At 51.1% G+C, this 13081-nt stretch overlaps 1 protein-coding gene across 1 annotated transcript in view; it reads right to left on the bottom strand.

Annotated features, from left to right (window-relative positions):
• LOC140430945 (AP-2 complex subunit alpha-2-like) overlaps nucleotides 1-13081 on the bottom strand; it is a 705690-nt gene that overhangs the window by 429485 nt on the left and 263124 nt on the right. Inside the window, exon 11 of the mRNA XM_072518780.1 lies at nucleotides 694-876. Coding sequence (XP_072374881.1) covers nucleotides 694-876 — 183 coding nt within the window. The remainder of the gene's footprint in view (nucleotides 1-693; nucleotides 877-13081) is intronic.

Here is a 13081-nt window from a genome sequence, read left to right as displayed (position 1 = left end):
GCAGCAGTTCAGAGAAGGTTCACTAGGGTGATCCCCGGTATGGAGGGATTGTTTTATGAGCAAAGGTTAAACAGGTTGGGACTCTACTCATTGGAATTTAGAAGAATGGGAGGTGGTCTCACTGAAACATACAGGATTCTTCAAGGGCTTGACAGGGTAAATGCTGAGAGGATGTTTCCCCTCATGGGAGAGTCTAGGATCAGAGGGTATAGACTCAGAATAAAGGGTCGCCAATTTAACACTGAGATGAGGAGTGATTTCTTCTCTCAGAGGGTTGAGAGTCTTTGGAACTCCTTGCCGCAGAGAGCCGTTTGGGGCAGAGGCCTTGTGTTCATTTAAGGCAGAGATAGATAGTTTCTTGATCAGTAAGGAAATTAAGGGTTACAGGGAAGGGGCAGGAAAGTGGACGTGAGGAATGTCAGATCAGCCATGGTCCTATTAAATGGTGGAGCAACTCGAGGGGCCGAGCAGCCTACACCTGTTCCTGTTTCCTGTGGTCTTTTGGTCATGATACATTAGCACAATGAATGATGGTAGAACATTCGAACATCAGGTTCAAACAGAATTAAAAATCATTACTTATACTCAAAATCTGAACATGGATGAAATGTTATGTCACTAATGTACATGGCTGAAATATGTATGGTACTACACCATCAAGAGAGAACACCATAATGTTGTATAATGACTTGCCTCAAATACTGTCTTGGCTGCATAACCCTGCACATCATCGCGATTGATGATGATCTGAATGACTCGGTACCACACTTCCTCACTAACGTAGTCGCCAGCAATCCGTATCAGGTTCAAGATGGTGTCAACATACCAGGTGTAGTCCACAGCATACCTCTCGGACAGGATTGCTACTTTCAAAACCTACAGTGAAGTAATGGAGTGATGAGACCTACAAAAATCTTCAGAGATGAAATTATAACTTCAGCTGCAGATCCCCACGAGCACAGCAATCAATGATGCAGACAGCAGCACCAAGATGCAGGCGTAGGCATCTGCTTTGATTCTCCAAACACAGCAAAACATATTTTATAAATAGTGAATGCAAACCACTAAATTTGTCTGAAAATCTCTGTTGAGGTTTGTGCTAAAGGCGAGGAATCTTTAGCTGGATAACAGATCATTTTCATATCAATTGGTCAGCATCCCCAAATGCAAGTACAGCACAGTGTTAGATACAGAATAAAGCTCCATCTACACTGTCCCCATCAAAAGCTCCGAGGACAGGTAAAGCACGGGTTAGATCCAAAGTAAAGCTCTCTCTGCATCGTCCCCATTAAACATTCTCAGGACAGATGAAGCCTGGGGGTTGATACAGAGAAACGTTCCCACCACACTGTTCCTGTTAAACACACCCAGAGCATGTATAGCACGGGATTAGATTAAGAATAAAGCCCCACAGTCGAATTCAAACAAGCACAGATCAGGCATAGCAGGCATTAGATGACATCTCAGACTGAACCATTTTCATTCATGGCTATGTCCTGTTCCACTGTGTAGCCAGTTAAAATGGCTAACTCCCGATTTAAAATGGCTAACTCCCGATTTAAAATGGCGAACGGCAAAGGCTGATGGGAAAGTCAGCCAACAGGACACAAACGAGCAGCTGCAGGTTGAGTGTGTATTTACCTCTGGAAAGGCCAGACAAGATCGATACCGGCAACCATCAGCATAACAAAACACCAGCCATCTGCATATTAATGAGCAATCCCCAGGAACAATGAGCAACATTTAGACACATAAAGCCAAACCAGACTCTTTGGCGCCAGCAGAAGCCTACACAATGGGAGGTGAACGACCACCTCAGGACCGCACATCGATCAGGGAACCACTCCAGCATTGGAGAAAATTGAACCAAGTGATTGGGACAAAGTCCAATCACTTGGAACCAGGTACAGGGTCCGCCCCGAAAGGCGGGAAGCCCCTGGGGACTATAAGAATCGAGCCCAAGTTCAAATCGTCCTTCTCTTCTCTTCTTGACCTGGTCACTCAGCAACGCGAACCAACCCTTGACAGTGACTGGTCCAGCCACCGCTGATATCCAGTAAGTCTTACTTCAACGCTCGCTACGAGATAGGCGCTCCTAGCTACCAATCTGTACCAACTTCGAATCCCGCAGGCTCAGAACCCGAACGAAAGGCCATTCGTTTCCCTGACCTGGTGGGCCAGTTCCAAGTTATGTATTGGCCTGTTAGTCGTAGAAGAAGCTTAGATGTAGAATTTATACATGAGTAGTGATTACGGTGTATAATAAATGTGCTTTGATTTAAATCTTACTAAGCGGTGTATTGGATTATTGATCATTACTCGGACTTGAACCACGTGGCGGTACCATAAAGATACCTGGCGACTCAAGAGCAAAGGTGATAAAACAGAGCAATTAAACTAAGGCAAAAGTTAGCAACAACTGGTAGGACGACCCAGCAGGTATGGTGGTACAGTGGTATAAAGTCAGGAAGGAGTTGCTCTGGATATCCTCAACATTGACTCTGGAGCCAATGAACCCGCATGGCACCAGGTCAAACATTGGCAAGGACTCCTTACAATAACTACATCCAGTCCCATCCTCAGCTGATGAATCAGTATTCCTGCATGTTGAACATCACTTGGAAGAAGCACTGAAGGTGGTAAAGGCACAGAATGTACTCTGGGTGGGGACGTTCGACACTCATCACCAAGAACGGCTCGGGAATACCACCACAGAATGAGCTGGCCAGGTCCGAAAGGACATGACTTCTAGATTGGGCCTCCTGCAGGTTGGGGAACCAACAGGAGGGAAAAGCATACTTGACCTCTATCTCACCAACCTGCCTGGCACAGATGTATCTGTTCATGACAGTATCGATAAGAATGACAACTGCACAGTCCGTGTGGAGACAAAGTCCCTTCTTCACATTAAAGATACCTTCCTCCATGCTAAATGGGATAGATCGAACAGATCTAGCAACTCAAGACTGGCATCCATGAGGTGCTGTGGGCAATCAGCTACAGCATAACTCTACTCAACCCCAAATTGTAATCTTACCCAGTATATCCCCCACTCTACTATTACACCAAGTCAGGGGATCAACCTTGGTTCAATGAACAGTGCAGGAGGGCATGCCAGAAACAGCACCAGGCTTGCCTAAAAATGAGGTGTCAACCTGTTGAAGGTACGACATAGGACTACATGTGTGCTAAACAACATAAGCAGAAAGCAGAGCTAAGCGATTTCACAACCACAAAATCAAGTCTAAGCTTTGCAGTCCTGCTACATGCAGTTGTGAATGGTGGTGAACCAGTAAATAACTCACTGGAGGAGGAGGCTCCACAAATATCCCCATCCTCAATGGTCGAGGAGCCCTGCATGTCTATGCAAAAGATTAAGGTTGAAAAAGTTGCAACAATCTTCAGCCAAAAGTGCCAAGTGGATGATCCATCTCGGTCTCCTCAGAAGGTCCCTAGAATCACAGAGGTCAGTCTTCAACTAATTTGATTCACTCAAGGAATATCAAGGAACAGTTGAAAGCACCAGAAACTGCAAAGGCTTTGGACCTTGACAATATTCCGACAAATGTCCTCAAAACGTGTGCTCTAGAACTTAACGCACCTCTAGCCAACCTGTTCCAGTACAGCTACAACATTGGCATCTACCCAGCAATGTGGAAAATTGCTTAGGTATGTCCTGTACACAATAAACAATACGATTCAAAGTCAGAGGCAAGAAATCCTGCAGCAAGCAACTCACATCCTGACACCCCAAAGCCTGTCCACCAACTACAGTGTACAGTGAAGAGTATCATGGAATACTCTCCACTTTCCAGATGAATGCTGCTCCAACACTCAAGAAGCTCAACACCATCCAGGACAAAGCATGATTGAAACCTTTTGCATCAACATTTATTCCCTCTAACCACCGACTAATAGTGGCAGCAGTGTGTACCATCAACAAGGTGCATTGCAGGAACTCACCAAGGTTCATTGGGTAGCACCTTTCTGTGAATACCACCATCTGGAAGTTCCACTCCAAGTCACAGCCATGGAAACTTGGAAATATATCGTCATTGCTTCACTGTCAATGAATGAAATCCTGGAACTCCTTCTCTAACAGTACTGCGGATATACCTACACCACATGGACTCGAGCAGTTCAAGAAGGCAACTAACCACAACGATCTCAAGTACAATTAGGGATGGGTAATAAATTATGGCCTGAGTGAGAGGTGGGTGTGAGTGAGTGAGAGATGTGCGGGTGTGTGAGAGGTGGGCGTGTGAGTAAGTGAGTGAGAGGTGGGGGTGCGAGTGATTGAGAGGTGGGGGTGTGAGTGAATGAGAGGTGGGCGTGGAAGTGAGGGAGAGGTGGGCATGTAAGTGAGTGAGTGAGAGAGAGATGACCGTGTGTGTGAGTGAGTGAATGAGCAAGTGAGTGAGTGAGCGAATAAGATGAGCCGTGAGTGAGAGGTGGGCCTGTGAGTGAGAGGTAGGCCTGTGAGTGAGTGAATGAGAGGGGTCTGTGAGTGAGTGAGAGATGGGCCTGTGAGTGAGTGAGTGAGAGATGGGCCTGTGAGTGCATGAGAGATGGGCCTGTGAGTGAGAGATGGGCCTGTGAGTGGGTGAGAGGTGGGCCTGTGAGTGGGTGAGAGATGGGCCTGTGAGTGGGTGAGAGATGGGCCTGTGAGTGACTGAGAGGTGGGCCTGTGACTGAGAGATGGGCCTGAGGTGAGTGAGAGATGGGCTGTGAGTGAGTGAGATGTGGGCTTGTGAGTGAGTGAGAGGTGAGTCTGTGAGTGAGTGAGAGAGGTGGGCATGTGAGTGAGTGAGGTGAGCATGCGAGTGAGAGAGGTGGGTTTGTGAGTGAGTGAGGTGGGTGGGTGTAGCGCACAAAGACTCACGAGAGACGAATAGAGATGAAGTCGATGAGGCTTTATTAAGCGTGACTTGTTCCCCGCAGTTCAGTAACAGACTGGCCTGCGGGGGAGAACTCCTGGTTCTTATACTCCGCCTTCAGGGCGGAGCTAGAGGTCAACAGCCAACCAGGACCCGGGATCTGTCAGCCAATGACATCACGGCTTCACAGTCCCACATGACCCCTAATGCATACTACCACAGTGGGTAAGTAAGTGAGAGAGGGTATATGTGAGTAAGTGACAGGTGTGTGCGTGTGTGAGTGAGAGGTGGGTGTGTGAGTGAGTCAGTTGTGGGTATGTGAGTCAGATGTAGGCGTATGAGTGAGTGAGAGGTGTGGGTGAGTGAGTGAGAGAGGTGTGGATGAGTGAGTGAGAGAGGTGGGCATGTGAGTGAGGAGAGCGATCGGCGCGTGAGTGAGGAGAGAGGTGAGCGTGTGAGTGAGGACAGAGGCAAGTCTGAATGTGAGAGGTGGGCCTGTGAGTGAGAGGTGGGCCTGTGAGTGAGAGGTGGGCCTGTAAGTGAGAGGTGGGGCTGTGAGTGAGAGGTGGGCCTGTGAGTGAGAGGTGGGCCTGTGAGTGAGAGGTGTGCATGTGAGTAAGTGAGAGAGGAGCCTGTGAGTGAGAGGAGTAAGTGAGAGAGGAGCCTGTGAGTGAGAGATGGGCCTGTGAGTGGGTTTGAGATGGGCCTGAGTGAGTGAGAGTGAAACAGAGGTGGGTGATGCACGATCAATAACTCCCGAAGCGAGATTGTAGATCAATTGAAGGCTTTATTGAACTAGATGTTTCCCCCAGCAGCGCAGGTACAGAATGCAGCAGCTAGAGAAACACAGACTCTTATACTCCGCCTTACTGGGCGGAACCAACAGGCAGGCTTCACCAGTGATCTTACAGTATCAGGTACCTCCAACACCAATGATCTTTGTGGTATTATCAGGTATTGCTGTACCTAAGAGGCTGATGACCATTGGTTAAACCTAGGAGTTTACCATTGGCTGTTGATACGTAGCTCCACCCTGACAGGTGGAGTATAGGAACCGGTGCCGTCCCAGCAGCCTTCACATTCTGTACCGAAGCTGCTGGGGAACAAGTTCTAGTCGATTAAAGCCTTCAGTTATGAAATCACTTCGTCTGAAGTGTAATTGATCGTGCATGAATTTAATCGACTAGACTTAAGCTGGAAGGATGGATCTCCGAATCAAACCGGAGTGCCTACAACTCAGCCTCCACGCGGAGAACTCGGCTGCAATATTTAAACACTGGCTGGCGTGCTTGCAAGGCTACCTTGAGACGGCAAGAGGCACCCCCACAGAAGGACAGAAAATGCATCTCCTGTGCTCAAGGGTCAGCCCTGCGATCTACAACCTTATCGTGGAGGCGGAGGACTATAATGCCGCGATCGAACTGTTAAAAGGACATTATATCTGGCCTGTGAATCAGGTCTACGCACGTCACCTGCTTGCAACTAGACAGCAAAACCCCGGGGAATCGTTGGAGGATTTCTACCGGGCGCTACTGGTGCTGGGCCGAAACTGTGGCTGCCCGCAAGTTTCGGGGAGCGAGCACACGGAACTTTTAATCAGGGATGCCTTCGTGGCAGGTATGAGCTCCTCAGAGATCCGCCAAAGACTCCTAGAAAAGGACACCCTGGGACTTAGAGAGGCACGGGCCCTGGCAGGGTCCATGAACGTAGCCTCCCAAAACGTGCAGTCCGATGCGCAACAACCGCGCGGCGGCCCCCTGGGCTGCGTGGCACCCCGCAGTGGCAGCCACACAGATCTTCCCCCGACCCCGCAGCCCCGCTGTTTCTTCTGCGGGCAGACAAATCATCCCCGCCCGCGCTGCCCGGCCCGCACCGCCAATTGCAAAGGGTGCGGCAAGAAGAGCTACTTTGTGGGGGTCTGCCAGGCCCGCGCCATGGCTGCGGTCTCCAGCGACCTGCGGCAACCCCCCCTTCAGGTCCCGACTGGCCAGCGCTCACCGCCACCCCCCTATCCCAGGGCCACGTGCGACCCACGGGCACGGCCATCTTGCCCCCCGGACACCACGTTGGACGGGTGGGTGCCGCCATTTTGTCTATTCCCGCCGACATCTTGTCCATCCCCGGCCATCATGTGCGACACATGGGAGACGCCATCTTGGATGGGGCCCCAGGCCCCCAGCACAGCCGACTACATGCTGCCCAATCAGAACTCGCATCTGCTTCATCTGGCCTCGGTGACACTGGACCAAAGTCGACCTCGGACACTCGCAACAGCAACAACGACGGTCTTCATCAACGGGCACGAGACGTCTTGCCTGATTGACTCTGGGAGCACGGAAAGCTTTATTCACCCCGACACGGTAAGGCGCTGCTCACTTGTTACCCACCCTGTAAACCAAAGGATCTCCCTGGCCCCCGGGTCACACTCGGTGGAGATAAAGGGGTTCTGCCTAGCGAACCTCACTGTCCAAGGCAGGAGATTCAACAATTTCTGCCTTTATGTCCTGCCGCACCTCTGCGCGGCTACACTCCTGGGGTTGGACTTGCAATGTAACTTGCAAAGCCTGACCTTTAGATTCGGCTGCCCTATACCCCCCTTACTGTCTGCGGCCTCGCGACCCTTAATGTCGACACGCCTTCCCTGTTTGTGAACCTCACCCCGGATTGCAAACCCGTCGCCACCAGGAGCAGACGGTACAGTGCCCAGGACTGGACCTTCATCAGGTCAGAGGTCCAAAGGCTGCTGAGGGAAGGGGTCATCGAAGCGAGCAACAGTCCCTGGTGAGCTCAAGTAGTGGTGGTAAAGACCAGGGAGAAACATAGGATGGCCATTGACTACAGTCAGACCATCAACAGGTTTACGCAGCTGGACGCTCCACGGTGGATCTCAAGTCCGCCTACCACCAGCCACTCCTCCGTAATAGTGACCGCAAGTACACTGCCTTCAAAGCAGATGGGCGGCTCTATCAATTTTTAAGAGTTCCCTTTGGTGTCACTAATGGAGTCTCGGTCTTCCAGCGAGAGATGGACCGAATGGTTGACCAGTACAGCTTACGCGCAACGTTCCCGTATCTAGATAACGTCACCATCTGCGGCCATGACCAGCAGGACCACGACACCAACCTCCCCAAATTTCTCCAGACCGCGAAAATCCTTAACTTAACGTACAATAAGGATAAATGCGTATTTAGCACCGACCGTCTAGCCATTCTAGGCTACGTAGTGCAAAATGAAGTTATAGGCCCCGACCCTGAACGCATGCGCCTCCTCATGGAGTTCCCCCTCCCTCACTGCCCCAAAGCCCTGAAGCGCTGCCTAGGGTTTTTCAGTTACACGCAGTGGGTCCCTAACTACGCAGACAAAGCCCGACCCCTAATCCAGTCCACAACCTTCCCCCTGTCGACGGAAGCCCGCCAGGCCTTCAGCCGCATCAAAGCAGACATTGCAAAGGTCAGGATGCGCGCCATCGATGAGTCCCTCCCCTTCCAGGTCGAGAGCGATGCGTCCGACGTAGCTCTGGCGGCCACCCTCAACCAAGCGGGCAGGCCTGTGGCCTTCGTCTCCCGTACCCTCCATGCTTCCGAAATTCGCCATTCCTCGGTCGAAAAAGAGGCACAAGCCATAGTTGAAGCTGTGAGACATTGGAGGCATTACCTGGCCGGCAGGAGATTCACTCTCCTCACGGACCAACGGTCGGTTGCTTTCATGTTCGATAATGCACAGCGGGGCAAGATTAAAAACGACAAGATCTTGCGGTGGAGGATAGAACTCTCCACCTTCAACTACGAGATCTTGCACCGTCCAGGGAAGCTAAACGAGCCTCCTGATGCCCTGTTTCGCGGCACTTGTGCCACTGCACAAGTGGACCGCCTCCGAGCCCTCCACGAGGACCTCTGCCACCCGGGGGTCACTCGTTTCTTCCACTTCATCAAGACCCGCAACCTGCCCTACTCCATCGAGGAGGTCAGGACAGTCACCATGGACTGCCAAATCTGCGCGGAGTGCAAACCGAAACCGCACTTCCCGTCCCTTTGAAAGCCTCAGCATGGATTTCAAAGGCCCCCTCCCCTCCACCGACTGCAACACGTATTTCCTGAACATGATTGACGAGTACTCCCGGTTCCCATTCGCCATCCCCTGCCCAGACATGGCTGCAACCACCGTCATCAAGGCCCTCCAGGATATCTTTACACTGTTCGGTTTCCCCGCGTACATACACAGTGATAGGGGGTCCTCCTTTATGAACGACGAACTGCGTCAATTCCTGCTCAGCAGGGGCATTGCCTCAAGCAGGACGACCAGTTACAACCCCCGGGGAAACGGACAGGTGGAGAGGGAGAACGGAACGGTCTGGAAGACTGTTCTACTGGCTCTACGGTCCAGGAATCTCCCAGTCACCCGCTGGCAAGAAGTCCTCCCGGTGGCTCTCCACGCCATCCGGTCGCTGCTCTGTACAACTAGCAATCAGACTCCTCATGAATGTCTCCTTGTTTTCCCCAAGAAGTCCTCCTCCGGGACCTCGCTCCCAACCTGGCTAGCGACACCCGGACCCATCCTGCTTCGGAAGCACATGCAGGCGCACAAGTCGGACCCGTTGGTCGAGAGGGTCCACCTGCTGCACGCTAACCCCCAGTACGCCTACGTGGCATTCCCTGGCGGCCGGCAAGATACGGTCTCCCTTCGGGACCTGGCGCCCGCCGGAACCCCACGCGCACCCGAACCATTACCCCCCCCCCCCCACAGCACCTCACTGGAGGGTCAGTACTCCTGCCGCTCCTGCCTAGGCCCGCCCACCCACAGGCGCCCCCCCCCCCCCTCGTATCAACCGTTTGCCCCAACAGCACCGCCTAGGGGTGACAAAGCTGCCAGGGAGGTCAAAACCACGCTCCCGAGTCGCACCCACCTGGACCCCCACCAGAATCACCACCAAAGCCCAGATGATCCAGAAGGACGACCAGGCAACCCAATCGACTGATTGCTTCGCTGTGACTTTAACCGTGAACGAACACTTTGTAAATATTCTCGACAGCCCTGTAAAGAGGTATCACGGTACCTCCATATCTGATCATACCATGTTAAAGGTGACTGTTACCACTGGCCACCACCCCCGCCGGACTCTTTTTTTAACAGGGGGTGGATGTGGTATTATCAGGTATTGCTGTACCTAAGAGGCTGATGACCATTGGTTAAACCTAGGAGTTTACCATTGGCTGTTGATACGTAGCTCCGCCCTGACAGGCGGAGTATGCCGTCCCAGCAGCCTTCACTTTCTGTACCGAAGCTGCTGGGGAACAGGTTCTAGTCGATCAAAGCCTTCAGTTATGAAATCACTTCGTCTTAAGTATAATTGATCATGCATCAATCTTACAGCATCAGGTACCTCCAACCTAGGTACCTTAATACCCCTAATACCGACTACCACAGTGGGCATGGGAGAAATGTGGGTGTGAGGGAGAAGTGGATGTGTGAGTGAGTGAGTGAGTGAGTGAATGAGGTGCGTTTGTGAGTGAGTGAGTGAGACAAGTGGGTGTGTGTGAGTCAGAAAGGTGGGTGTGTATGAGTGAGAGAGGTGCATGTGTGTGTGAGAGAGATGTGGGTGATCGAGTGAGAGAGCGAGGTGGGTGCATGAGTGAGTGAGACCTGGGTGCATGAGTGAGTGAGAGGTGGGTGCATGAATGAGTGAGAGGTGGATGCATGAATGAGTGAGAGGTGGGTGCATGAGTGAGTGAGAGGTGGGTGCATGAGTGAGTGAGAGGTGGGTGCATGAATGAGTGAGAGGGGGGAGTGTGAGTGAAAGGCGTGTGTATGAAAGAGTGAGTGCGGTGAGTGTGTATCAGTGAGTGAGTGAGTGAGTGAGATGCACGTTGTGTTCGTTGTCTTGCAGGGAATCTACAGAACTATGGTGACTTGTCCAAACCAGGATTTTATTAATACACACGTGGTAAGGAACAATCAGATACAGAGTAAACTACCATGGAGTTTCTTTAGACTCCCCTGGAAGAACCCCTACGCACAACTGCCCTCATGTACGTCTTACAACCTTCAGGGCAGCACGGTAGCATAGTGGTTAGCACAGTTGCTTCACATCTCTAGGGACCCAGGTTCAATTCCCGGCTTGGGTCACTGCGCGGAGTCTGCACATTTGTGTGCGTGAGTTTCCTCCAGGTGCTCCGGTTTCCTCCCACAGTCCAAAGATGTCAAGGTTAGGTGCATTGGCCATGATAAATTGCCCATAGTATCCAAAAAGGTTAGGTGGGGTTACTGGGTTACGGGGATAGGGTGGAGGCGTGGGGCTTAAGTATGATGTTCTTTCCAAGGGCCGGTACAGACTCGATGGGTCGAATGGCCTCCTACTGCACTGTAAATTCTACGATTCTATGATTCTGAGGATCACTGGATCTGCCCTGACTTATATACGACACCACCAGCTGGTGGGAAGTCACATTGCTGTATTCGTGGCCACCTGGAGGTCACACTGCTGCATACATGAAATATTATCTGTAGGCATATCACCACATCCCCCTTCCTTAGGAGATATTGAAGTTTGTTTAAAAACATGATTACTAGCATTGCTCTGTACAGCACGGTAGCACAGTGGGTAGCACTGTAGCTTCACAGCTCCAGGGTCCTAGGTTCGATTCCCGGCTTGGGTCACTGTCTGTGTGAAGGCTGCACGTTCTCCCCGTGTATGCGTGGGTTTCCTCCGGGTGCTCCGGTTTCCTCCCACAAGTCCCGAAAGACGTGCTGTTAGGTAATTTGGACGTTCTGAATTCTCCCGCTGTGTAACGGAATGTGGCGACTAGGGGTTTTTCACAGTAACTTCATTGCAATGCTAATGTAAGCCTACTTGTGATAATAAAGATTATTATTAGTAGTAGTAGTAATAAGCATAAGCATTATAACAAGTTTAACTAGGGTGGCCATAAACATGATATGCCTGGTCAGTGTCCATCTCTTTTGCACAGGTCACTGTGCCTCCCTCACAGGATCACCCCTGTGATCACTTGGGCAGCCGTTTCGAAGATTGGTTTACGTACCGGTCTGTTGCTTCGTATCCTCTTGGGACTTCGAAAGGCATGCATCCGAGATTGCCACACGTGCATCATTACCATGATGTTTACTGCTTCATTGTGTGTTTTTTGTCTTTTCTGTCTCTGGCTTGTTGGTCATATTGCTTTCTTCTCTTTTGTTTTTGCCAGTGGGATGAGCTAGCTCTCCCATTCTTCTCTTCTTCCTTCTTGTTTTAAGAATTAGCTTGCAAATTCTTTTGTTTTTATGTTTGGGCTTGGCAACCCCTCGTTCGGTGCTGGTCTGCACCCTGTGCATGGAATTATGCGAATGCTCAGGTGGAAGCTGAGGCGCCGACGCGTCATCACGAATTTGTGTGATCACGCCCAATGCTGCGCCCTCAACTAGATGTGGGAGCTCCTCTCTATCTGATGCCTAGGTGGAGGTTAGATCTACGACAACAGGTGCTGCCCCGTCTTGGCCTGCTGGAGCAAAGTTCAATGGCTCCTCATCACTGGAAATGATGATTCAGACCCTAGTTAAACTCTAGTCATGACGATCCAAGCATTGGGTCATCCTGGTCTTGCCCGAGTAGATATATGTGATCCGTCGAGCTACACAGCAAGATAGTCATCAGTTCATCCTGCTCATCTTCGAGCAGCAGGGAGTCGACCCCACCGGATCCATTTCAGAGGCCTGAGACGACTCACCAAGTACCTCTGGAGCAATCTTTTCTAAGACTGGTATGATGTCATCTGTTGCCAGCTTATTCAGTAGCTGGTCCTCCAAGGTATCAGCTACTGCGAGCTCAGTTTTTATTTTGAAGTCTGTTATCTCAAAGCTCCTGCCCTTCTCAATGTCCAGCGCAGTCTGGGCGGCCCCGTGACGGCCTCGTCACTCCCGTCAAACCGCCGGGGAAGCACTTCTTGGGTCTCTTCATCAAGTCCAGCATTGGGCAGTGGACAGCACAGTAGCACAGTGGTTAGCACAGTTGCTTCACAGCTCAAGGGTCCCAGGTTCGATTCCTGGCTTGGTTCACTGTCTGTGCTGAGTTTGCACTTTCTCCCTGTGTCTGCGTGGGTTTCCTCCGGGTGCTCCGGTTTCCTCCCACAGTCCAAAGATGTGCAGGTTAGGTGGATTTGCAACGATAAATTGCCGTTAGTGTCCAAAAAAGATTAGATGGAGTTACTGGGTTA

The sequence above is a fragment of the Scyliorhinus torazame genome, chromosome 10, assembly GCF_047496885.1.
Source record: "Scyliorhinus torazame isolate Kashiwa2021f chromosome 10, sScyTor2.1, whole genome shotgun sequence".
NCBI lineage: Eukaryota > Metazoa > Chordata > Chondrichthyes > Carcharhiniformes > Scyliorhinidae > Scyliorhinus > Scyliorhinus torazame.
This window is presented reverse-complemented; position numbering and strand designations above follow the sequence as displayed.